This window comes from Necator americanus, chromosome I (assembly GCF_031761385.1).
Source record: "Necator americanus strain Aroian chromosome I, whole genome shotgun sequence".
Taxonomy (NCBI): domain Eukaryota; kingdom Metazoa; phylum Nematoda; class Chromadorea; order Rhabditida; family Ancylostomatidae; genus Necator; species Necator americanus.
This window is the reverse complement of record NC_087371.1, coordinates 26,996,713-27,022,938: the sequence shown is the minus strand read 5'-3', so window position 1 is coordinate 27,022,938 and position 26,226 is coordinate 26,996,713. Positions and strand designations below refer to the sequence as shown.

Below are 26,226 nucleotides of genomic sequence, written 5' to 3'. Positions count from 1 at the left end.
AAGACAGAAGAAAAAACAAATATGACGGTCAGGAATCTAAGTATTTGAAAGTTCCCTGATTCTCTGAAGAGGGCGATATTCCCGAAAGGTTAGCCAGGAATAAAGGATTGTAACAATTAAAGAAATCAATTTTCCTGATTCTTTTTGAACGATTTTTGCTCAAAGTGTTGGATTTTTAGCTGCCCGTTTTCCATTAGTTGTTTACGTTCAGTTAGAGACCTATAAATTTGATTATTTGAAAAAATTTGAATTTGAATTTCATTTGTGATCCCCACCCTCCTCCTTAAATTTTTGTGAGAAACTACTGCTTTTCTTCTCCCACTGAATGCCCTGCATTTGGTGGCACCTTGGTCCTCTATTAGAATTCAACGATTCAAAATTGAAGTGGACGTTTTTTTTCTTTCGAGAAGGAATGAGATTTGCTATTGCGCTACATCTCAACTTTAATTTTACATTTTCTCCCAACTTGAATGTGATCATCATTGATTGATATGGTTAATATCTGGTCAGATATATCCCAACACCGCATATCACCCCTTTGATCTATCGATTTACCATACTATTTGTCCGTATAGCATGACATTTTCTAGAAATTCACTACTGAAAACGGTCACTACATTTTCTGACCAAATCTTACTGGCAGTAGTAACTGTGAGCTTCTATGTGTTTTTTTATACTGTATGTTTTGTATATTGTTTTGTATATTGTTTGTATGTAATACTATCTGATATCCTTGCATGGAATCAATCCGTATGCGTCTTGAAGTGTTGAGAAAATGTCGCAAATGAGGTAAAAATTTGAATTCAAATTTACTAAGATTAATTTAAAAAATTAGCTCGAAATTGTTTCGAATTCATGGACACAAGTTATAATTTGTACATTAGCTCTGATCTCAAAACTTTGATGGACTCATTAAAGGCATCACCCCACGAATCTGATGTGGTACGAATTTCAGGTGGAGTATTCGTATACGGGATCGTAGATTATGGAGAAGGGGTGATTCCGTCCATTTCTTCCTAATTGCCGTAAAAATCGGCCCGGAAGATGCGGCGCGTGCACAAGGCTGGCTCGCTCCAATCGAATTCCTTGTAGAAAGTAGCGCGCCGGAACGCTCGAAGCCGCATTTTCCGGGCCGTTTTTCACGGCAATTAGGAAGAAATGAACGGAATCACCCTTCTCTCAATAATTTACGATCCCGTATACGAATACTCCACGGGAAATCCGGTCCCACTCCAGATTCGTGGGGTGATGCCTTAAAGCATGTCGGCACTCTATTGCACGAGTTTACAGGAATATCGCTCGATACCGTAACATATTTATCAATTTTATCTGTTTCTCCAAATATAGGTGCGGAATCAATGGCTGCTTCCAATACTTTCCATGAGATCCATTCACAAAAGCACCGTTAGTTCTGTTATTGAAGCATATAAAACACACAAGAGGCGAAAAAAATCTACATCGCGTGAAATGAATTAGTTTGAAGAGTAGTTTATCCACGTCAAACAAGTGTACAAAAGATTCCTTGTTTTCAATAATGGTTTCTAAAGCTTTATGAATAATTGGTGCGTACACCTGCATAGGCAAAGCCACTATGTTGCTATGTACTAGGTACTTGAAGCGTCCTCAATCCGGCTTCCTCAATTCTTCTTCCTTTCCTCAATATGAGAAGATTTATCGTGCTAGAACTATAGACTTCGGCTTCTCTGTTCTCTGATAAGTTGATTAAAAAGGCAGTTGCAGAAATTTTCCTCATGTTTTGATCGCGCACAGGCTTGTGGTTTGTGCGACGTACTTTCGTAGATGTTGTGGGGACTGATATCTCTGAATGCTTAAAAAATTAAATAAAATTGCTGGATTCGCGAATGTAGCTGCAGGACTTCACCACTATGCTTTTAAATCACCCTTCTGACTCTACCAGAGGCTAGAGAGACCTACACGCCTGAAAACCTCTTGAAAACAGCGTTTGCATGGAACCATTTTTTGTCTTTAATTCGGTTCATTATCTTATGTTTGGTTTTTTCGGAGAGAACTTTTTGCTTTTTTTGGTTTAGAATCCTTGATTATGAAAAAGGGCTTTTCCAGATGAGCGTCGCTGTTGGACTTTGCGCATGTGGGGTTTCGTCGGTTTTTTTCGGGTCCATGTTCGTACCTATTAGGAAGTATGATGCTGCAGATGGTGAGTTCGTCGATACGTTTCTGTACTCTTCAAAATTCCTCAAAAATCTAATTTTAGGGATGTTTGCACAATGGGTCATGTCAGCTGCGATTCTTTTCATCGGCTTTCTCGTCTTTTGTCTTCAGGGATTTCCAGGTTTCTATCCGCTAGCGATGCTCGGTGGAACGTTTTGGACTATTGGTGATTGTGGCTCATGACATTAAGTAAAATTCACTTTGAATTTTCATTATCATTCAAAATAACAGTTACTTTTTTCTCAAAGTGTAAGCTTCACTTATGAAAGTGCAGTGGGCGGTGATGTGGATATTGTGAGATTGGGAGGATGGATGTACCGTATTAGGGAAAGTCAAAGAAAATAAAATGTGACAAAGAGACGTTTCTGCAGCGAAGAGTAAATGTAGTTTGTATTTTTTTCATGAAATGTATATAGAAAACCTGCACAAGAAGTAATTTAAAACATGGCTCGCAGAAAGGATGTGATATCTATATTTGTATCTATCTAACCAATGCGTTTATAAGAATTTTGTAGAGATAAATCTTCACTAAAGTCTTCATTTCGTTGTACCCATACATCCTCTCTCAGAATCACAAGAACTCGTATTTTGTTAACTTCGTACTCGTATTCCAGGACTTCCATGCTTTTTCCGTGCATGTGAAAATTTCGTGAGCCTAACAAAAGTATAAGGGCTGTAGTGTGTAATTGTTCATTAATTTATAATAAGAAGAACCCACTTTTCATCGAGCTGTGCCCTCTTATTTTGTGGTTCGTGACAGTTAAATCAGAATAAATTAAGCAGCGGTAAAGTCAGGATATTCTGCCACTTTCTATTTTTTCAGGGCGATGCGCTGAGTAATAGTGTTATGTTAGTTTTGTTAGAGCATGGAAGTAACGGTTGTGTGACTTTTAAAGTAACACTAACTCTAAAATAAAAAATTCTAAATTTACTTGACTACATTTATTCAAAAAGACTCTAAATTGGGCCGACTTGTAGTCGAGTTGCCATCATAGAGGGTATAATCATAATTATAGGCGGTATATCACGAAATTTTTGCTCTTCGGAAGCCTTTCGCAAGATATTGGTAGAGGTGTCGTTCACGAATATGAAGGGAATCCCCAATTTGCCTTGCAAATCCAGAAAAACGTATGAATGTTTGATCAGTATGCTTCCGTGTCATCAACGATACGACTTGGTTCTGTTGATAAAACAAGGTCAGTCTGCAAAGCGTCGGTGATTGTGGGGGTGTTCAGTTTCTGTAGGTTTTGGTTGGAGCAACGTTAGAGAGGATCATTCCATAGCTTTCAGTTTACTGTGCTTCGTATATCTCAATTGCATTAGCGTAAATCTTTTTCGGCGATACTTTCTTTAGATTTTGTTTAGAGACGGCATACCACGAATCTGTCGTGGTGAGGGAAACCGCGGGAAAAGCTAGAGATGTGGTTGTAGATTGCGAGATCTGGAGTGGTTCCACCCATGGCTTCCTAATCGTCGTAAAAAAAACGGCGTGGAAGACCCTTTTTTTCACGACGATCTCAGTTGCAACGCGCCACCCTTGCGCACGCGTCGCATCCACGTGCGAGTGGTCGACGATTGATGAGGTCTCCTTACCAGCGTGTTCGAGTAAAACCAGTGAACAAGCTGCGAAGGGGACTGTAACGTGCATATATAGACATGTTCTAAGGTACTTCGTAGGAACCAAAGCTGTCTAAAGCTGTTCCCACTTTTTTTTACGACGATTAGGCACAGATGATCGGAACCATCCTGGATCCCCCAGTCTACAACCCCATCCATAGCCTTTGCCGTGGATTCCCTCACCACGTCAGATTAGTGGTATGTTGCCCTTAAGATGTTTTTTAGAGTTTTTTTATAGGCAATGCAACAGCAATTCCAATCATTTCCAGACTTGGAATGGCTCTTGGTATTCTTATCTGGAATACAACTAACTGCTTAACGGGTTGGGCAGGAGGAAGGTAATGGGATCTCTGATGTTTAGAATTTCTTCCCTTTACATGCTTCTTTGAAGGTTTGGTCTCTTTGGAATGAAGCCAAATCCGCCAGAAAGTGACATTCTAAATTACGGTGGATTACTTTTTGTGATTATAGGGTGGGTGAGATATTTTTGCAGTTACGACGATGTGATTGAACGTAGATATTTAGAGGTATCCTCTTTTCAAGAATAAGAAGTGATTCAAATGAGGAAGGTACTGAAAAAGCTAGCATAGACTTAGTTACAGTAAAAAATCAAGTAAGTTCCCTTATTGAAGCAAGTAGAATTTGCTCTTCCATTCTTAATGCGTTATTGTTGTAATTGATCAGGAGTCACCGGAAAAGGAACCACTAGCAGATGTGGAGGTGAAAACTTTGGAGAAAGAAGGGAACTCTGAACAACAGATGGTGAATTTGCAAAAAGGAAAACAACGGATAATGTAAGTGTAATATTTACGTTTAAAATTTTTCCCTCGCCTTTCTGACATCCATACTCTTTCCTGAGTTCATCGGTTTCATGGATCGCTTTATCATGTTTGGATTTCTTCCTTGATTCATAGATTCTCTGATTAAGTAGTATTTGTTGCAGTGGTTTCGCTATGGCATTGATAGCCGGTGTATTCTATGGAATGACGTTTGTTCCTGTGATCTACATGATGGATAATCCAGAAAAATTCCCTGGTTATCCACAGGATGGCTTGTCTTATGTTTTCTCACATTATTTTGGAATATTCCTCACTGCTACGGCTATATTTATTGGCTACGCCCTCATCAAGTAAGTCTCGTCTGATTGTGTACTACTTTCTTAAGCTGAACCAAGATTGTTATTGATCTTTATTCTGGCTAACGCCGCTAGTACTAGCGGCGCAACTCTCACAACTGGTGGTCCGCTAACATCACGATTTCGTGGCTATCAAGGCTCTGAAGAAGGCGACGACGCCGAAACGTTAGCCAGAATAAAGATCAATAACAATCTTGGTTCAGCTTAAGAAAGTAGTACACAATCAAACTCTACGATGCCAAGATTCAAAGAAGGTCGAACTTGGAACTTAAGTCTCGTCTTTTTTTGACTTACCTTTTTGAAATAACATATGGAAACGATAATGTATACGAAGCAAGATTAAGACTCACAACTTTCTTCATCGTCGCTTTTTGTCAAAATCCACCATCGATTATACTCTTGGCGAATGTTACTGTGGTAAAAGTATATCATGGCATAATGGGCGACGTTGTCGTGAAAGTGTTCGCATAGGAAAATTTCAGCGCGAGTTGTTAGGGTTCTGAATTCAATTGAAATACAAAAGAATACACTGTGATAAAATTACTACTCGACAGTTATCTCCATAGCTTTTCTGCAACTACAGTAGATATTTAAAATCTTACTATTTATCGTAATTCAGGTAATCCGCTTTTCCTTCTTTGATGAATACAGTGCTCGTGCATTCTACATTAAAGGCGACATGTTACGGTTGCGCTCACCTTTTTTTAATCGTCGCAAAAGAACGCACGCTTCACCTTTGTGGACGCGCCGCATCGAAGTGCGAGCGGTCGAAGTTCAATTATGTCTTCTTGCGAGACTTTTCTAGTGAAATCAATGAATAGGCTGCTGGGGGGAGTAGGTTGTGTTCATAGAAGCGCGTTCTAACCTACTTCCCAGAAACTAAAGCGGTTTCCACGTCGTTTTGTAGACGATTAGGGGAAGATAAGCGGAACCACTTTGGGTTCTGCAACCTACTAACCGAACTCTAGCTTTTGCCGTGATCGTGATACGCTGCCGTTAAACTACTGTCATTTGCTCGAGGTGGAACTCTAAACGCGTAATCTCGCAGTAGATGTATGTACCAATTCGCCTCTATTCTTTAGCGTTGCGGGAACCGCAAAAGAAAAAAAAACCAAAAATCTCAAACAAGCGAAGACATCAAATCAAATAATGTATCACCAAGTATCCTTAACGAACGAACGGAAATGTTAACAAAAAGATGTAATTTACTGCACCAGAAGCGGTAGGGAGGTGTACTGCAAATGGATCTTGTCAGACTAATGATTTTCCTGAACAAGATTCCTGGGCCATGTCGTCATAAAATATATCTTTTAGACATTGTATTAGTACATTATATTAGTATAATATGTTAATATAATATGTTATATTATTATATTAATATTTTATATTGTTAATTATACTACATCTCTATATATAAGATATAATGTTCTGTTCGTGTTGCTAATCTATGTTACCAATTACGAAATCCAGACATAGATCATCGACAAGGACAGAAAAGTGTTTCCGATTGTGTCACTGTAATAAAAATTTTTAGGCGGAACCGCCCGATTGTGCCTCCGTTCATATTTCTACCGTCGTTTTTGTCTGGTTTGCTGTGGGGAATTGCTCAGTCCTCCTTCTTTATTGCCAATCAACACCTCTCCCAAGCAGTTACTTTCCCCATAATAACAATGCTGCCTGGTTGTTTTGCATCAGCTTGGAGTATACTGTACTTCCATGAGATAAAGGTAAGAATAGTATATTTGTTTCACGTAAGCTCAAATGGTGGACTGTAAAGAATTGGTGCATGTTTGAGTCGAGCTGCACACGACATGATCATAATTTTTATTTTTGGCTAACGTCACCGCTAGTCCGCCTTCTTCAGAGCCTCGAAAGGTGAAATCGTATGCGGTGCATTTGATCAAACGTCTTATCCCCTCCACAAGTAAAATCTTAAGCCTTCCTTTGGAACCAAATCCAGATCGAGAAAAAGTGAACTCGACGGAACGTTGCGAGAATAAAAATAATAGTAATCTTGTGTACAGCTCAAGTCAACAGAAAAACGATTTGGAGTCATCATCGTTCTGAGATGTATTGGAATTCGAGTCTGGAGATAAATAGAATTTGATCAGATGGATGCCATTTTGAATTTAAATTATTTTTTTTTTTTTTTTTTTTTTTTTAAAAAAAAAAATTAAAAAATTAAAAAAAAAAAAATTAATAAAGTTCTCCTGATAGCTGCTGTCATTCCCATGTTTCAGGCACAATTCTTGGCATAGCTAGGAACTTTTGCGACTTTTTTCCTTGTTAACTCAGACAAAGGGCCGAGAGTGGCGCAGTCGGTTAGAGGTCCGTTGTAGCCAAACTTTTTATGGTTCGAAGTCGCCCTAGTGCAAAGCCTTTCATCCCTCCGGGGTCGATAAATTGGTACCAGACTTGTCTGGGAGGATAAAACACTGACTTAATCCTCGGCTGGCCCCCGCAAGTCATTGAATGGGCCAACACACTTTCCAAAACCTCAACGATTATGAATTACAGTAAAATGCGTTGGCGCATCCCAAGTGGATTGATACGCCAAAGACTTTATCCTTTATCCACTCTAACCCAGACAAATAAATTCTGGAGTCTCACTAAAAGTAAACGGACAATCCAATGGTGTCATCACATCCCTGGCATCTTATCCACCAATTAGCAAATCAGATATTAACACATGACATTTGGATGACCTAAATAGAAAGATAGGCACTTCACCAATCACAATAATCCAGTTTGAAAAGGTGCATTTCTTGACATTGCAGTTTAACGAAAAGATCATACCATTAAAGATGCTTTTTCGCATCGGTCATGAGGCAACTAAATCTATTAAAGGATAAAGGATAAAGTTTCTGGCGTTAAACTCCACTAATCTCTTGATCTCCATTCAAATTTGAGAATTTCAAAAGAAAAAGTAACGAAGTACGAGTACGAACTCGATCGCTGCGAACAGTTGCTCATATACCAGACTAGCTAGTATATAAAAATGCTTTAACTGCCCAGTATAAAAGAGTGTACTTGAGGAGCACAGTAGGAGGTGAGACTAGTCATAACAATTATTCAAGTCGTGCAAATACCCGTCAATTTTGCTGCAATCGAAGTGCAATCGAAGTGCTGTGCCGCAAAAGTGAGCATATCTAGGAGATTGCTGAAATTTATTGTGATATGGGTGTAGATCATACAAGTCATAGCTTCCATAATTCATTTAAAAAAGCAAAGCGAACGAAGACCTACAAGCGGAGAAGAGAACTAGGGCAGATCTTGACGTAGGTCGACGCAGCGCAATAAGAGATGCGCAGATGGAACGCCTGCCCTGCGTCTACGAACTCTAATGAGAGCTTAACGTCTTCCAAGTTCCCATCAAGTGAACCCAACAGTTGTGCGTTCTTAACGGAACAGCCTCTGTTTCATCTCGGATCCAAATTGAACCTCAGTAGATCTACAGCACGAAAATTCTATTGGTGCGGTCGGATTGGAACGACCTGGCTCTTAGAATGGTTGCGTGGTAATGGTAGCCCTCTTGGTGGGACTCTCGCTTCTTGGATTTTCACTTTCAAATCTTCGCGTACAAATAGAGTGTATATAACTGATAGAGTTTTGGTTTCACTTCTCTTATCTACTGTTCCCGACTAAATGTAACTATAATTTGGTTTCCAGGGTCGAAGGAATCTAACATTTTTCGCTGCTGCCATGGTTGTTACCTTGACTGGAGCAATGTTAGTTGGACTTTCTAAAGCAGTTCATCTTTAGAAAAAATTTTGTTATTTTTTTTGCATACCCACGCTCTTCATGATCTTTGTTCTGTGATTGCTGTTTACTTCATTTGTTTTTTCCCATTTACGAGTGATACGCAGTTACTCACTTGTTTTAATGTACTCGCATTTCTCTCACTTGGTTCTGGATGAGTTATATACCTGTTACTCAGTCAACATTTCAAAATTTCTAGTCTTAAAATTTCTGCCCACTCTTTTATCCAATGCTGGTGATAAGGAGAGAACATGCTTGAATAAATAATGCTTTTGTTCTTTCATTGACTGCACTTAGAAAGAGTTTTAAATCTTTTGAACGAGTAAAAGTGAAAAGTGTTGACAAAAACAAGGCACTCTCCAGTCGAACTCGTAGAAAGTAGCGCGCCGGAACGCTCGAAGCCATATTTTCCGGGCCGTTTTTTACGGCAATTAGGAAGAAATGGGCGGAATCACCCCCCCCCCCTTCCCATAATCTACGGTGCGATAATCTACGATATACGAATACTCCGCCTGAAATCCGTACCACCTCAGATTCGTGTGGTGATGCCTTTAATACGGATCTCCGCGCCAAAGAATTAAGCAGCCCCATGGATGAGGCACCGCACCATCAAGGAATGAATACAAAGACAACGAAATTTCTTCGTACAGAATCATTCAGAATAAGATCGAGGATTGCTCTGCCTCATTCACCATACAGCCGACACCTCAGATTCGTGGGGTGATGCCTTTAAGCGCCTATCCGCTTTCTTGAACGGGCACTGACGACGTTAGGGTAAATTCTGGGGAATGTCCGCATACGCTCCATTTGTCTCAAAATTTTGCCCTTTGGTAAGTTCCGTTCGACAACCAAGTAAATCATGTACGTTCAATATTTCAGCCATACTTCGGATGAAATAAATAAAAATAAAATAAATAAAAATGAAAATAAACAAAAATTGTGCGTGTTGGCCGTTGTCCGGTGAGTTTGACCTAAATTTTTTTTTATATTCCACTCAATTAGATTAGGGCGTTAAATTATGTATAAGTTGTCTTTAGCTGAAACCTCTCTAAGCAGCAAATGACGGCGAGCGCTTGAGGCGGTGAATTTCCAGAAAGTTGTGGTTGATGCATTTGTAGTCTATTTATACATTCACTTTTTATTCGACCAGATGATAAATTCTGCAACATAAATGAATGTAGAAGATTCTACTCAAAGTGATTCTTATTTCCTTTCCGGATAATTGCATTCGTTTCAAAGCGGGTAGCCAAGGAAGGAATAATGACACGAAGGTAACTTGCAGGAAGATCAGGGTAGAAAGAAGTTTCAGTACTGTGTCGGAATAGAACAGAAAAAATAGCGAAGAGATCAGCAGCAGAGTTCACTGACTTTGACAGAGTTGACGGAATGGACTGTCGCAAGACTATTTGAATGCGAAAGGAAAACGAGATAAAAGCAGAGAGGAACAGCTTCGAGAGTTTACATTCTTATTGACATTTTGCTTCTTCTTCTTCCTAGCGTTTGTCCCGCGTTGTTGCAGGGTCCGCTTTTCTGCTTCTTGTCTTCCATTTGGTTCTATCCATTGCATCAGCCGTACACAAACGTGCATCTATCATATCCAGCTTCACACGGTCTAACCAGCGAATCTTTGGCCTCCCGCGCGGCCTCACTCCTGAAACGTCGAGCTTCAGAGCGGTTTTGGCAACAGAATCTTCCTCCCGCCGCAATACGTGACCAAACCATCTCAGTCGCGCCTCCTTCATCTTCTCAGTTATCGGGACGACACCGAAGATGGAGCGCACAGTGTCGTTGGATACTTTCTCTTTTAGCGTTACACCTATCGTCCACCTCAACATCCGCATCTCCATAGCGTGCAGCACTCTTCCAAGGCTTTCGTTGTCGGCCAGCACTGCATCCGTAAAGGGCAACAGGACGCACAACCGTCCTGTAGATCTTCGACTTCAGTCGAACAGGGACTTTCTTGTCGCATAGTACCCCTGTTGCCATTTTCCATTTCATCCATGCAGCATTAACACGTGCTCGACCCTCTTGATCAGTGTCGCCTGTGGAAGTCACTTTGGATCCAAGGTATTTGAAGCAGTTCACCTTGTTTAATTCGGTGCCATCAACACGAATTGAACCATCCTCTATCCTGGGTCCGCACTCCATGTACTCAGTTTTTGATGTGTTGAGGCGCAATCCATATTGCTGCAGCTGATCCTTCCAAGACTGTACTTGTTTCTGAAGATCATCTCGAGACTCCGACGCGAGCATGACATCGTCGGCAAAGAGTAGAGTCCACGGATGCTGCTTCTGGATTTCCTTCGTTATCGTGTCCATGCACAGTATGAACAGCAGAGGTGAGAGGGATGAACCCTGATGAACCCCTACTCGTACAGGGAATGGCCTGCTTGTTCCAACAGCACATCGTACAACGCTGGTAGGCTTCGCATAAAGCAGCTTCGTCCACCGCACATATTCTTCTGGTACTCTATGCGACCTCATGGACATCCATAACAGCTCATGTGGGACACGGTCGAAAGCTTTCTCGAGATCGAGAAAAGCAAGATGCACACTGCGGTTCTTCTCTCGATGTTTCTCCAGAAGGATTCGGACAGCATGGATAGCATCTATAGTGCTGCAGTCCTTACAAAACCGCACTGGTTGAGTGAAACGCCAACAATTTCCTCAGACGAGCTTCCAGGACACGCTCAAAAACCTTCATCGTATGGCAGAGCAGTCGTATAGGCCTGTACGAGGTGCAGTCAGCAATGTCTCCTTTCCCTTTCCAGACAGGCACGGTCACGGAAGTTTGCCAAACGTCTGGAGTCCGTCCTTCTGCAACGATCTTGTTAAATAGAGTTGCGAGCCACATGGACCCTCGATCTCCTAGCAGCTTCCAGAAATCAACAGGTATGTCATCAGGACCGGTTGCCTTGTTCGACTTCATTTTTGCGAGGGCAGCACTGACTTCGACGGCAGTAATTGGTAGAACAGGACCCTCGACGCTGGGAACGGTTGGGATGGGAGGATGACAGAACTCTTCGTTACACAAGTGACTGTAGTACTCTCGCCACCTCTCCAGGATCTGACCAGAGCGGCGCAGAACGGCTCCATCAGCTCCCTTAACGATCTTGGTGTGCTCCATATCCAACGTTGAGCGATGACGTGCTCTGACTAAACGATACACTGCCCGCTCGCCTTCTCTGGTATCAAGCATGTCGTACACAGCCTTGTAGCGGTCCGACTTCGCCTTGGAGACTGCCTTCTTAGCCTCCTCTTCGCCGCTAGGTAAGCACCCCGATCTTCAGGCTGACGCGTCCTCCACCAGAGCTTATACTTGGACTTCTTCTCACGAATTGCCGCCTGAACTTCCTCGTTCCAAAACCACGTATCCTTTTGTACCTTTGGCTTACCTAGAGTCGTCTTTCCCAGAGTGTTTTCCGCGGTCAAGCGTATAACGCTGAAGTAGACAACCACATTTCCTCCACACTACGAGTAGGGTGGGGAAGTGTAGATGGAGCCATGGACGCGAAAAACCCCTTTCGATCCTTCAGATTCCACCATTTGATGCGCTGTGTTTCAGTCCTTGGATGTCTCTTCCTTGGACGGGAGATTTTCAAGTCCATAACGAGCAGATGGTGTTGGGCAGCGACATGGTCTGTAGGATACTTTTAATCCGCAGAAGTCGGCGATCTCGTCGCGTAACATCAGAAATCATTTGTGTTTCACGACCGCCGCGGTGTACGTGATCAAATGCGTTTTCTTTCGATCGCGTGTTAGCTGATCAAGTCACTTGCAACACATCTAGGATTCGCAACCCGTCGTCTTAGAGCTCCATAGCCGTATCCACCGACAACTCTGAATCGTCTTTCGGGAACCGACATGTCCGTTGAAGTCTCTCGATTAAAGTACTTCCTCGCCTTCCAGGATGGGCGTACTGCTAGATCTTCCAAAGCACGCCTTCTTCTTCACAAGCCCATCTGTGCCAAAGCAGAGACGACTCGCAATTCCACTTCCGTATCTACTTTTAAGCCATCAAGCGATCCGATAGTCGACACCGCGGACGCTATTTCTAAACGACTCGTTCAATAGAACCAACGCCTTGCATTATGTCCGTGGTAGATCAGCTTGTAGCCATCGCCTAATTCCTCCTGGAGCCTTTCAGCGAGTCTCCGTACACAACATATGTCAACACGGCGTTTTCGAGACTGTCTGCCAGTTCACGACTTCTTCCAGTAAGCGTCCCAACGTTAAGTGTTGCCAAGCGCACTGGATGTTGCTGGCGATGGCGGACTAACTTTGGCCGGCTTCGTCCTCAGCCGGTAGCCCTCGTATATTGCCACATTGCCCGGGCGAGGACAATGCGCGTCGCTTCTGGGGTACGCCCTAGCTTCGAAGAACACATAGTAGACATTAGCAGTATGACGCGACGGGGGTGTTGTCCTCGGTCGGCTTGTCGCACTAGCAAGCAGCAGCCGGCACCGGAATCGTCGTACACCTCCTAAGCTAGCCTTGGCCCAAGGACCGGGCTACTAGCCGGACACCTTTGTGGCATGGTTGAACCTGCCGAGACGAAGTCTCGCCACCATAGCTGCCCGACGGCCAGGGCCACCATAGCTGACATTTTGCTTCTATTTTTGATTATTGTCTCCTTACGAAGACTGAATGATTACGGTACAGGTAAAGTAAATTAATGAACGACTGAAAGTATTATTTATTCAATTATTTCAGCGGTAACAAAAAAGAAATCAAAAAATATCTTTAGTCAATTATGCAATCTCTCGTTATCCAGGTCCTTTTGCCATCTTTTTGGTAGTGTTTCAATCCACCGTTCATAACATTTCGTTTCCTCTGAAGAAAAATATGATTTTAGGTGAGCTCGCACATCACCGATATTTTTGAACTTTTTGTTCCTGAGAGATAGATATTGATTTCATCAATAGGAATGTATAAAAATTAGATGATGCTATGTCTGGAAAATGTGGAAGATGAGGTAAGAGCTCCCAGTTAGGCTGCCTTATTTTTCATTTATATTACTGCCTGCCATTATCGTGCTGCAATATTACTCCTTTTCTGTTGACCAGAGCTGACCGTTCTATAAACCTTCTCAATTTCTTGAACATATCTGAAATTATCTGAAATTGTGTAAACTGTAAACAAAAAACTCTACCAAGCCAAGATTCAAAGAAGGTCGAACTTGGAACTTATCCTTGAATTGTTGATCAAGTATCAGTTGTGAATAGTGTTTTCTATTCCTTGGATACTCAGTGTGGAATCTGTTGCCACCATTGATTTTAAAGTGTCATTATCAAACTCAACGTTACGTTCACTTCGTTCGCTATCAGAAAGGACAAAGTTGCCGCTGGAAAATTTTCTTAACCAGCTTTGACAGTTATTGACTTTCAGCAATACACATAAGAAAATTTCTTTGTTGCGACCGCCACACTAACACCCGATCGAAGATGAAACAACATGCAACGACATAAATGTTCTTCGGTTAGTTGATTGTCCTTCATTTTACATTATTACGTGAAATAAAAATGTTTGAATTTAATTGTTACAAAAGTTGGAGTCACAAGTTGTAATATTGCTAATATTACAAAACACGTCTTTATGCATTCACGCTGTGAACTAGAATGAAAAAAATATTCCACACTAATAATAATTGATTAGTTATGGGTATTCCTAATAGAAGATGAGCAATGTATGTGTAATCCTGCCGTCAACAGAAAAAAAACGAACTCTGCTCCAGATCTATTCCGCGTTCTTACATCTTTGTTTCTTCGGAAGAATAACTCACAAAGAAAATGAAAGATGCATCACATCGAGACTATTTGAAAGGAAATGCGACTTTAACCTCGATTGAAACTTTCTTTCGATTTACAAAGTTATACATTTAAGGACGCCATCCAGCGCTTTACCATCTTCCCGTCTCCGTCCATTTCTTCTCTGAGAACCTAAGAAAATGTTTTCAAATGTTAAAAGAACTTTTATTTTATAGCTCACGTTTTCATTTATATTCCTCGCGCAATCAGTTGAAACGAATCGTCCAAATCTTCAGTTTATCGTTTTCAGCTCAATTCAACAAAATTCCTAATTTTAGTGTCTCGTACCAGATTCTGCGCGTGCAATTTGTGTTAACTGCAAAGTACCGTCGGTGGTATGTTGTGATGTGGCAAAGGGAAGAACGAACTCGTTCTTGCATGAATGATGACAATTGTTTTTCCATACGTGAAAACCTACAAATAAATGGACTATCCTTATAAAGGCCAATTGCAAATTTAGAACATTTTGTGAACTTCCACAATATGACTTGCATGTCTAGTCGGTCGATTCTTGGGATGCTTCAGTCTCGATTAGGAACGACGGTTTCATCTTAGCAGCTGTTCAGCTCTTGATTCCATTCCATTTCCATTACCATTTCCATTTCCATATGTAAGCTCTTTTTTTTCTCTTTTGTTGTACGCATCTTTAATATTAGAAGCCGTGTAGCGTCTTGCAGCAAAATTTGTTGTGGTTATTAGTGTCAAAGTGATCTTGAACGAGGATCAGTATTTGGTCAGTACCAAGACCCAGGAAGAAATATACCCAGGCAAGATTTCCGCTAAATCTTCTTCTACGAGTTCAAGCTGGGTAAGTCTGCAGCGGAGACAGCTCGGAATATCAGCGGTGTTCGGGAAGGACGAAGCGCCAATGAATCCACGGTGCGGCGTTGGTTCCAAAGGTTTCGTTGTGATGATATTGTTGAGCCTGGAAGATAAGGTCGCTGAGGCCCTTCTGAAGTTGACGACAACTTGCTGAAGGCAATCATCGAAGATAATCCGCTCAAAACAACAAGAGAGGTTGCCCAAAAACTAGACGTCCCAAAAACTTGACCATTCAACAGTCGTTCGCAATTTGGAGAAATTGGAAAAAGTTGAACATGCAGGCGCCCAAACGAACTGGACAAAATGATTCTCCTACACGACAATGACCGGCCACTGGTATTTCAAAGGTGAAAGAGAAAAAAAATAAAAAAAGAGATTCTGCCTCACTTTGATATTCGCCATACCTTCCACTAACCGACTATCACTTTTTCAAACATCTGGACAGCTGCCTAAGAAATAAGATCTCCCTAAACCAAAATGATCCCGAGAACAATTTCCGGAAGTTCGTGGACTTCAAAAACTCGGACTTTTTGCAGCGGGAATGAGCAAACTTGTATCTCTTTCGCGAAGATGCATACACTGTAATGGTTCTTACTTCGATTGATTAGGTTGATTTTGAGGCAAGTTATGGCGTTCAGAAGCGAATGTTTAAAAACTCGCATTATTTTTGCACCAAAACACTAGGTGCCACCACTGGCGTCACATCCATTGAAACACACTCCAAAAGGCCGAAACGTCTGGCTAATGAAGGTTCCATTCAAAACCTATCCAAAACCCCATTGGCACACTAGTAGAAAATACAGGGAAGTGTATGCGAAAGCTCCGAGACCCGAGAACGACTTGGTAAGTTTGTTGTTATTTCGCTTTTGCAGTCCATGTAAATGATTTAGTTAATACTAACGTAGCGCAAAGACTCGAGATCAACTCAATGTCCTTTTTTTCATCTCGTCTTAATGAAAATCGGTTTTCTAGATGAGTACGGGAGTGATAGGGTGAGCTAGAAGTCTGAACGTTCGGAGTTGATGTTGAATAAATCGGGTTAATCGGGTCATTCGCAAGACGTAGACAAGTTCGATGTAAACATAAGGATTTCGTAAAGATCAGAATCTTACGAGATAGAAACGGTGGCTGATTTTGCAGATCATTTTCGTGATTGCCTATCCTACAAAAGTTTCCATGCGATTCTGGTTCACGATTTCGTTCGTGCATCTTACGGGTGTAGTGAAATAGAGAAATGTGCGTATGCTTTCTGCACTTCATCTACTTACGTTTTCTTCTGCTTGCGAAATCGCTCGCCTGGTAACACATTGGTTCCGCACCGTCAAACGATGTATGGCTTTTTTTAGCTCGTTTCTTCTCCTGTCGGGGCCATACGTCGTGTAAAGCGTCACGGATACGACCTTTACACTCTCAGGAACGTTCTAGCAGCTTTCTAGCTTTTTTGCCACTTTCCTTTTTTCCCTATCGTTTTTTATAAATGTCATAGACGTTGTGTTGTACTGACTGCTGTAAATTAGCGGACAACGCAGAGGAGAAGAGTCGGCTGCGCTGTTTAGTAGTAGAAGAAGCTGCGATGCAACATTTAGCCTTTGATAACATTAGGAAGAGAATACGTAGACTGACGTCACCATTTGTCGTCAAAGTCATCACCGAACCAAGTGAGTTCCAGTTAGTGACAATCCTGAAAGGGGTGCAACAAACAGTAATCCATCAAACACTCGGTTTGATATGATATCATTTACACTTGATATTCATCCTGATTTGTGAGATGTGTTTTATACTAAGTATTAATTAAAAGAAAGGATGAGAAAGTATCGGAGATTCTTCTCACAGACCTCATGAAGAATACTAGAACTCGTCACTAATTCTGTATTGCGTATTTGAGAAATCAAATGGAGTTGATAAATTTGATATGGAACCTAGCACCCGGCACATTCTTTGTGCGCATTTGTGTAATAGAGCGCTTAAAAACGTTTCCACCAGTCCATCAAAGCTTTAGAAAAATAATTGGGATTTTTCTCTGTTTGGAGTGTATTTTTGTGCATAATGTAGAATCGTTAGCTGTATCCTTATTAAAACGCAGCATCACGAAATTAAAGTGGATTTTTTGGGGGAAGGTTACATCTTGATTACATTTGAACTCATATTCTTCCTCATAACTTGAATATTTTTTCTTACTAACGTTAAAGACTGTGATAACGCTTCTTTCTCCTTCTTATTTTAGTCTCCTGTTTTAAATCCGTTGTGCATGTCTTGTTTTCTTCTCGGCTCTTCTTTTTGCTCTTCTTTTTTCTTACAACGGTTTGGCAAACATGAAAAATCTCGAAAACTTGAAGTCTTACGTCAGTTCAATTTAGTGTCCTACGCATCTTTTACTGCGCCAAAACTACTCAGAACTACCGATTGTTTCTGCTGTTGAAGATCTGCAGTTTATCTTGTGGCTTGTCATTCATTACTTTCCAAATTAAAGACTGCAACAGAATAATATCTCAAATACCGACTTGTACGAACGAATGAACAAAAGTGATAATAATGAGTTTCCTCCTATCTACCGGTTAAGAGGTTCGGGAAACTTTTCGAACTTCGGATCACAAGAGAAGAAACAAACCGTGACCCAGAGACAGCACGGCGAAAACGCGCAAGCTATATTCAAATTCTAAATTTTGAGACATCAGGGGCATGCGGGGAAAAAAAACTAAAAATTCGTCTATCGCTAACCCTGGGGTTCCTTGAGGATGTGTATCATGTTAAAGCAATGGTATGACTTGTGTTTTTCTTGACGACTTGCTTAAACGCATCGTGCGAAGAATCTTCTCCTTTTTGCTTGATGTGTTTTCGCAGACGTCTTGAGTGCTGCTGTATCGATAAGGAAAGAGGTGTATTCAACTTAAGGCCTGTGAACTGCCTTTTTGCTGTTCTTTGCTGGAAGATCTTTTGAATACAGCCTTTAAGTGATATATGAGATAAGCGTCATGCTTCTTTATGTTTCATGTTTATTGTTCATTATCATACGTTCTATATGCTTAGTACAACTTCGTTTATGTCCTAGAATTCCTGATTGAGAACACCTCTTTTTCCAGATGAGTGTGGAGATAGGTCTCAGTGCATGCGTGGTTGCAGCGCTTTTCTTCGGGACCGTGTTCGTACCTATTACAAAATACGATGCCGCAGACGGTGAGATCGATAAGTTCCCCTACTCTGGGAATTTTTCAGAAAATCTGGTTCCAGGGATGTTTGCACAGTGGGTCATGTCAGTGGCGATTCTTGTTGTCGGCTTTCTCGTCTTCTGTCTTGAGGGATTTCCAGGTTTCTACCCACTGGCGATGCTCGGTGGAATGTTTTGGGCTATCGGTAAGTGCATTGTGGCATTGAGTGAAATTCACTATCATTCAAACTTGCATTTGTTTCAACAGTTGAAGTATTTTCCTCGGAAAAGACTTCAACTGTTGAAAGTGATGTGATTGTGAGTGATGCGACAAGCAGCAGTTAATAGTGTCAGTATACCATTGCGCTGCTCCCACCATATGCCTCACCCATCTCACCTCATCCAGCTTACATAATATTGGCAAGGAAGTTTAGAACTTGCAGTAGAGGTGTATTACAATCGCCCTTGAAATTCATAAAGATAATTGATTCGGCCAAACATACAGGAAATTACGAGTGTACTGTACATACGTGTAAGCTCGTAATATTTAGTTTTCTGCTTCATGTTGCTCTGCTTGATCGAGCGATTTCGATAACTCTCATTATGTATTCTTATTCTTATATTTTCCTGTAACCGTGTACTTCGTGTCTTTACAATCAGGAGAGCATCCAGGTGTTGCCTGTGTCCCTATGAACCACTGGAGCCTCCGCCAAGGCATGTTCGCGTTTCTTCTGGAATATCCAGTGGATATGTCATACTTCAGACAATAGCGGAACAATCTATGGGAGCCTCTTCACCATCTTCTGAGTCGAACACGATTATACTTTACAGTTACGGAAGGTCTGGTCCGTACAGCACATAAATAAAATGAAACGACAAGACATTTTAATAGTCCGTGCGATGACAATAGGTCCCATGTCGGACTGTGCATACTATGTAGTGGTAGTTGGGAAAACAAGATCGGCTGTACACATATTGAACTGTTAAGTGTATTTTCATTATTTCCTTCTTCTTTTTCTTCACTTCTTTCCTCTGAAAAACTCAGCGATTCATTGATTTTGTCAGTAAGAGGTTTACGGACCCAAAAAAACCTTCTCACCCATAACTAGCAACTTAGAAAAATGAACCTTGCTGAAAGGAATCCATAACAGCATAATACTGACAGGAACATTAGCTATCTTCAAAATTGATTTCACTTCATTTTTGTTTGTTCCTGTACAGATTATCGCACATTGAGCCACGTTTTCCTCAGGGGCTATCTGTCTTGTTATGTACTGTTACCTTTATTCAAGGCCTTTAACAAATAGGACCCAAAGTGAATAGATTTCTGTCACCTCAATATATCCATAAATACTTGCAGAGAAAAACTGAACTGTAAGCATTAGATCAAAGACAAGAACTACTGTAGAGTCGACTTTGCTATTCTCGCAATTCAATGAAGGACGTTCGCAGCTCCAAAGCAGTCTTGCGCTCCAGTCAAGCAACACTATGCGCGAATCCATGCATTTTGAAAGGATGTGGAGGCGCTAACATTAACTAACTTTCTGGTTGTTTTGGGTTGGGCTCAATGGGTTCTTGTCCGTCTGTTGATATTTGGGAGTCTTTATTGTGCATCCGAGGCGAAATTCTCAAATTCTTCTAAATGAGCTACATCCTATTGTTCGGAGGAGTGACGTATGCAAGATTTCCACGTGACTCCAGAGTTCTTTAGCAATCCTGGGATGGTCGCAGGTTCCTAGAGCTTCTGAGTTGTATCTCCGCATACGCTGCTTCAAATCTCTTATGTAAAAGTCATCTCGCCTCATCCTTTCTTACATAATACTGGCAAAGAAGTTTAGAGCTTGCGGTAATGGTGTTACCATTACAATCGTCCTCCAAATTTATAAAGATGAGGGACAATAGCGCTGACCTATAGCAGATTTCGAAGTGCAGCACTCCGTGTCCGAAGTGTCCGAGGCATTGGTGGGCACGACCCGTTAGCCGACTGCCCAAATCCGAAGAGGCTCGCGCTGGACTGGCCACCACATGGCGGCCAAACTCACTAAACTATGCGGGCTCGCGTCTAGAGCTCCATACTCCTCCCCGATTTCCCGCTCGAGGACCTTGGGGCTGCTCCCTATTCCCTTTGCCCTAACCCAAGTGATAAGAGATATTAGGCAGTACACGAGTATCACAAATTCCGTATACTTAAAGCACCTCGAATACTACGGCAATACACGCGAAACGCACACCAGAAGGAAAAAGTGAACTAGATCCCGAGTATTCGGAAGCCCTTATATACTGCGGCTGGCGCGGGAAAGATACCGTAATACTTTTCCATTCGCAAAGTTTCCCGCACGGTGGCTGATAGATAGTCACTACTTTACTAAGTGCACGGCTGTGTTTGCGAGTATCGATTGGTTGAGCATGGAGATATATTTACATGAAAAGATTGCCGACCAGACAAGCACAAACAGGAGATAATGAGAAGAAAAAGAAATTGTGAAAATTAAGGGAGTAGTTATCATCAATTAGATGATAATTACTTTCACACTCTATTTATACCGAGCAAACTACAAAATGTGTTAGATTGTTTGTGCTCAAAGTTTGCCCGTTGCTTATATTCGCTTTTACTAACGACGTTTGGAAACTTTCACGAAGTGCAAATGCTCAAGGGACAAAACTCTAACCATAGAATGTCATCTCTTCTGTCACTGCATTGGAAACGCAACTTCAATCGTCTATGAGTGGGGTTGGGTGACCACGGCGGGCCCAGCACTTGCCAAATCTGGAATATGGCAACCCATTCTGCAAACACAGATTCGGCTGCATCTAATCGGCCGTGGGTTCCCAACGATGGTTCCCAACCTCTCAATGTGATGACCATCCCCTCATGCTCACAAGTTTATGTCATGTTGACATCATGATAAAAATGATTGCTAAATTTGGCACAAAATCTGTCTGATTTACGTTATTCAAAAGACATAGGAAAAGTAAAAATAGACAAGTGAAATGAGTATTCAAAATGGAATACTTTAACAATAAACGTGAGGAAATGGCTTTTCCCATATTTGTTGCAAAGGAAACCTTCACAGGTAGATTAAAAATAAACAACGAACACATTTTAACATAAAGCTTCACACAAACAGTCGCCATAGATTCCCAACAAAATCCTTCCCCACCTGGTCGCGGAATCCATTGGTTCCACTTGGATAATTTTCAGTGACTTTTCAATGATTGGCTCAGATTATATGCTTTCATGTATTTATATCAGCTTGTGCCAACGTTATTGGTGGAAAGTCTTCGCGTAGGATTTTAAGCTGCAGTGTATAACGTTCCGTCCCATTAAGAATTAGGGAAATACTTCTAGTTTACAGAACTCTGCGTATCACATATCCATTGGCAAACACCTGCTGCATGTAGTTAATTCTCTAGGTTTTGCTTAAAGATGGTTAGTCAGCTAAATTCATTTGTTCTACTGTATAAAAAAAAAACTATAAAAGAACGTGGATGACACTTGTTAATTGATTTTTTGTAGGCAACGCATCAGCAGTTCCAATCATTTCCAGACTGGGAATGGCCCTTGGTGTCCTTATCTGGAGCATAACTGCATGCTTGACGGGTTGGGCAGGGGGAAGGTAATGACATTTCTGGCATTTGAAACTTCTTTTCCTAAAATGCTTTCTTAAAGGTTCGGTCTTTTTGGAATGAGGCCAAATCCTCCAGCAAGTGACATTCTAAATTATGGTGGTTTAGTTTTCGTAATTATTGGGTAGGTGATTCTTTTACCGTTGTAATATTGTGATTCAATAAACAATATTTAGAGGTGTGCTCTTTTCAAGAATAAATAGTGATACAAATAGCATAGTTTCTGAAAAGGCTGCCATAGATTTAAAAAGAGCGAAAAACGAAGTAAGTTCTCTTATTCAAGCAAATTTCATCTGGTTTTTCGTTCTCAATATCAATATATTAATTGTTGTTCAGGAGGCACAAGAAAAAAAGCAAGTAACTAATGAGGACACAAAAACACCAGTAAAAGAAGATAGTTCCGAAAACCCGGTGATTATGCAGGAAAGAAAACAACGTTTAATGTAAGTTTAGCATTTACTCTCGTAGTTTTTGAAGAGATTTTCTGTGATTACATACTTTGTGTTTCAGTGGTTTCGTTACGGCATTGATAGCCGGAGTATTTTACGGAATGATGCTTGTTCCTGTGATTTATATGGTGGAAAATCCAGAAACATTCACTGGTTACCCACAGGATTTCTTGCCTTATATGTTTTCGCAAAATGTTGGAATATTCCTCACTGCTACGGCCATGTTCATTGGTTACGCCCTCATCAAGCAAGTTTCTATGGTTTTGAGACACATTCGTGAGGTAATCTATGGAAAGCCAACCCATCATGTGGCCCTTAATTGTACTGAAACCATATGGTCTTCGCTGCAGTGTTCTTTCTTATATGATCGCTCACTTACTATCGTATTTACAAGGAATTTGTTGATGGTCAACCCCAGCGCAAATTCTAGAACAGTTGTTATAAGTCATATACGTTAAGAAGAAGTTGCTTTGTAAATTTGAAGTTTGCCCTTTAAAACTCATTAGAAAAAAACAGTAGGAGTAGGAGTTGACGCTGCGTGAGTCTTAAAATAGCTTACCATCTTGTTGGTAAGGTATGTGAAGGATGGTACCAAAAAAAACTGGTGAGCTAAGATATTTTCAAGGTACATTATCGATCATCACCTCCAGAACAAGTTACGTCATATCTCAGATCATCATCAATCTTTCTAATGTCCTGAATCTCGAGAAGAATGTTATGTAAATCCCACTTTTGCTGTGGGTTCCGCTCAACGTCAAAATGCTGAGACGTAGCCTTTAATGTAAATGGAATGCACGAGCATTGCATTCATCAAAGATTGAAAAGCGGATTACCCCAACTATAGATATAGATAGTACTTCAGGTAAATAGTTCGATTTTGAATATCCACCGCAGTTGCAGAAAAGCTATGGAGATAACTGTTGAGCTGTCCAATAATCTCCATGTCTATCGTCAGCATTGCAAACTGTATTTATGTTTTCTTTTTATGTCAACGAGGTTTTGGTGAGACTTTATTATTGGCCTGATTTCTATTGGTTTCTACAACTCTTTTGTCAAAGGCCCGAAGATGGTTCGAGGTCTTTGAAGAATGAGAAACAGAAATGAGTGCTTATCAATGACTTTATGCCGTTCGTAGCACACTGTGAGCTGTAAGATTGTCCCACATGCAGTTCCTTAACACTATCCAGACACCACTAGTTAAGGCTACTGCACAGCGCATAGATCTCATTCGCCTTGGGTGAGATTCTGTTAGAACGCAGTTGTTTATCAGCCCCGCTACTCGATGAGACTGATCAGTTTGTTTTCCTTTTGGAGTTCTTGCGCAGTGTACTTAGAACTATATCGAAGCTTGGGAAGGAGAGAGAGGGACTTTTTTGGGATACCCATAGCGTCATAAAAATTTGAACCATTTGCAGGCCTTTGACAAAGGCGAGGTTATCGAAGTACCGGGCCACAAATAAGTTTCCACGAAAAATTATTTGGGACAGCAAGAAAACTGAAATCCAGAAGACGTTGAGACTCTTTTTCCCTGTTCTTTTTCCTCTGTTTTCTCTTCAATATTATTTGGTTGATTTCCTAATGCAAACTCGTTGGACTCGATGAATATTCCCAAGTTTAAATTAGGTATTATTTCTGCTACGTCATGTGTCTCGTAGACGAAATTTAATTGAGTGGAAGTATTATTTTAAGATCATTTGCCCTCCCCCCCAATCGTTTAGTTGAATCATCTGTATAACATATGTATACATACGGAGAAGTACTGTGAGCTACTGTACTTATTATACAAATCATCTTCGTTCATGGTGAAAACCCTGGATAAGGCTGAAAAACCTCTTTTAAGTTATATATGTGCATATATACATCTGCTTCTGTCTGGTATTCATGTCCTGCATTGCTACTGCTAGAAGCGAATCGTTTAACTATTGTGCAATAAAACATGAGACAATGATACACAATAAACAATAAACAACAAACTTCTTTTTACAGACGAAACCGCCCAGTTATACCTCCATTCATATTTCTACCGTCCTTTTTGGCTGGTTTGCTGTGGGGAATCGCTCAAGCGTTCGTCTTCATTGCCAATCAGCACCTCTCTCAAGCGGTTTCTTTTCCAATAATAATAATGCTTCCTGGTTGTGTTGCGTCGACGTGGAGCGTAGTGTACTTCCATGAGATTAAGGTAATAGTACTTTATTGTAGAATTCTTTACAAGTAGTATTTAGTTGGTGCCCAGAAGGTGTTTAAGTAACCGTAAACGATTATTTTTCTCAGGCAGGGAGTTTCTGTTTGATCACGTTCCACCGCAAATCTCAGCAGATTTACGGCGAGCAGTTTCCATGATACGGTAGCGTCAAACCGACGTGACCTCTATGGTGCTTTCGAAAACGGTTTCGCTTACAATGGGACCTTGTTTAAAGGCATCACCCCACGAATCTGAGGTGGTGCAGATTTCAGGTGGAGTATTCGTATACGGGATGGGAGACTGTGGAGAAGTGGGTGATTCCGTCCATTTCTTCCTAATTGCCGTAAAAAACGGCCCGGAAGATACGACTTCAGGCGTACTGGCGCACTATTTTCTACTGGGAGTGCGACTGGTGCGCCAGCCTTGTGCGGCGCCGCATCTTCCGGGCCGTTTTTTACAGCAATTAGGAAGAAATGTACGGAATCACCCTCCTCTCCATAGTCTCCCATCCCGTATACGAATACTCCACCTGAAATCTGCACCACTTCAGATTCGTGGGGTGATGCCTTTAATTCATCTGCGGCTGTGAGATTGTCACTTTGAATGCGTTGCAGCAGAAATCAAATCGCTTTGACCTGACTGTACTTTGACTTATTTCTTTTACCCCATACTGTTTCTTGCTCGGCTTCGAAAAGTTTCAAGATTTTCCGTAGAATCCTTAGCCATCAGGTGCTGTGAAGGCATCAAACCCTACTTGCTCCAATAATTATAGCCATTTTTTGCTTTAAACGGAAACACAAAAAATGAGGTATTGTGTTGTAGGTCTCCTTTCACCGTAGGTCCTTATACCGAATAAGTGTTTTTTCAGTAGTGATTGGTTGGAATCGTATTCGCAAATATTCATCTTTGTTTCATTTTTATATATGAATCTTTCAAAGAAAACCGTGAGAGTGAATTACGATTTTTGTCGGTTTAATGCTCCTATCTCATGACTAGTGGCTAATAAATGTAATGTTTCAGGGTCGAAGAAACCTCACAATCCTTGCTGTTGCTATGCTTGTTACCTTGACAGGAGCTGTGCTGGTCGGACTTTCCAAAGCAGTACACCTCTGAAATATAGAATTTATTCTTATTGTATATACCTACTTCTCCTATGATCTTTAATCTGTGGATGATGTTAATAGTTCTCATTTAATCGTTTTCCCTTTTACGAGTAATATAGCAATTAGTCACTTGTTAAACTGCACTCGCTCTATTTTCACCCAATTTTTCCTAAAAGAGTTATGTGTCTGTTGTTTAGTGTACATAGGTACTATGATTAAGGTTGCTTACTTTTTTGCTACATACATCAGATACAAAAGAAAAGTTAGAATTGAACTAGAATTTAATCAATCAGATTTTCAATGTAGATTATGACTGAACTAAAATTAATATGTAGTATCATACAGAAATTTACACCTTATTCACTCTATCATAAAGCAATAAAGGATTCC

At 41.0% G+C, this 26,226-nt stretch overlaps 3 protein-coding genes across 5 annotated transcripts; 2 read left to right on the top strand and 1 right to left on the bottom strand.

Annotated features, from left to right (window-relative positions):
- Nucleotides 1-2,082: 2,082 nt before the first annotated feature.
- Nucleotides 2,083-8,704, top strand: RB195_006970 (uncharacterized protein; the record flags this gene model as incomplete). Of its 2 annotated transcripts, none has more annotated exons than XM_064180352.1 (9): nucleotides 2,083-2,176; nucleotides 2,234-2,356; nucleotides 4,046-4,145; nucleotides 4,199-4,279; nucleotides 4,333-4,420; nucleotides 4,492-4,601; nucleotides 4,751-4,936; nucleotides 6,477-6,669; nucleotides 8,612-8,704. In XM_064180352.1, 9 exons carry the CDS (start codon nucleotides 2,083-2,085, stop codon nucleotides 8,702-8,704), a joined length of 1,068 nt encoding a protein of 355 aa, XP_064037231.1. The 2 variants fall into 2 exon arrangements, with proteins under 2 accessions (XP_064037231.1, XP_064037232.1); XM_064180353.1 differs by having other exon boundaries at nucleotides 2,140-2,176.
- A 1,743-nt stretch (nucleotides 8,705-10,447) lies between these two features.
- RB195_006969 (uncharacterized protein) lies at nucleotides 10,448-13,298 on the bottom strand (the record flags this gene model as incomplete). Of its 2 annotated transcripts, XM_064180351.1 has the most annotated exons (6): nucleotides 10,448-11,326; nucleotides 11,400-11,967; nucleotides 12,021-12,143; nucleotides 12,221-12,341; nucleotides 12,477-12,649; nucleotides 13,228-13,298. In XM_064180351.1, 6 exons carry the CDS (start codon nucleotides 13,296-13,298, stop codon nucleotides 10,448-10,450), a joined length of 1,935 nt encoding a protein of 644 aa, XP_064037229.1. The 2 variants fall into 2 exon arrangements, with proteins under 2 accessions (XP_064037229.1, XP_064037230.1); XM_064180350.1 differs by lacking the exons at nucleotides 12,021-12,143; nucleotides 12,221-12,341; nucleotides 12,477-12,649; nucleotides 13,228-13,298 and having other exon boundaries at nucleotides 11,400-11,900.
- A 5,112-nt stretch (nucleotides 13,299-18,410) lies between these two features.
- Nucleotides 18,411-25,846, top strand: RB195_006968 (uncharacterized protein; the record flags this gene model as incomplete). The annotated part of the gene is made up of 9 exons (XM_064180349.1): nucleotides 18,411-18,504; nucleotides 18,559-18,681; nucleotides 21,993-22,092; nucleotides 22,146-22,226; nucleotides 22,279-22,366; nucleotides 22,439-22,545; nucleotides 22,613-22,798; nucleotides 24,538-24,730; nucleotides 25,754-25,846. The coding sequence occupies 9 exons, from the start codon at nucleotides 18,411-18,413 to the stop codon at nucleotides 25,844-25,846; spliced, it is 1,065 nt and encodes a 354-aa protein (XP_064037228.1).
- Nucleotides 25,847-26,226: the final 380 nt, after the last annotated feature.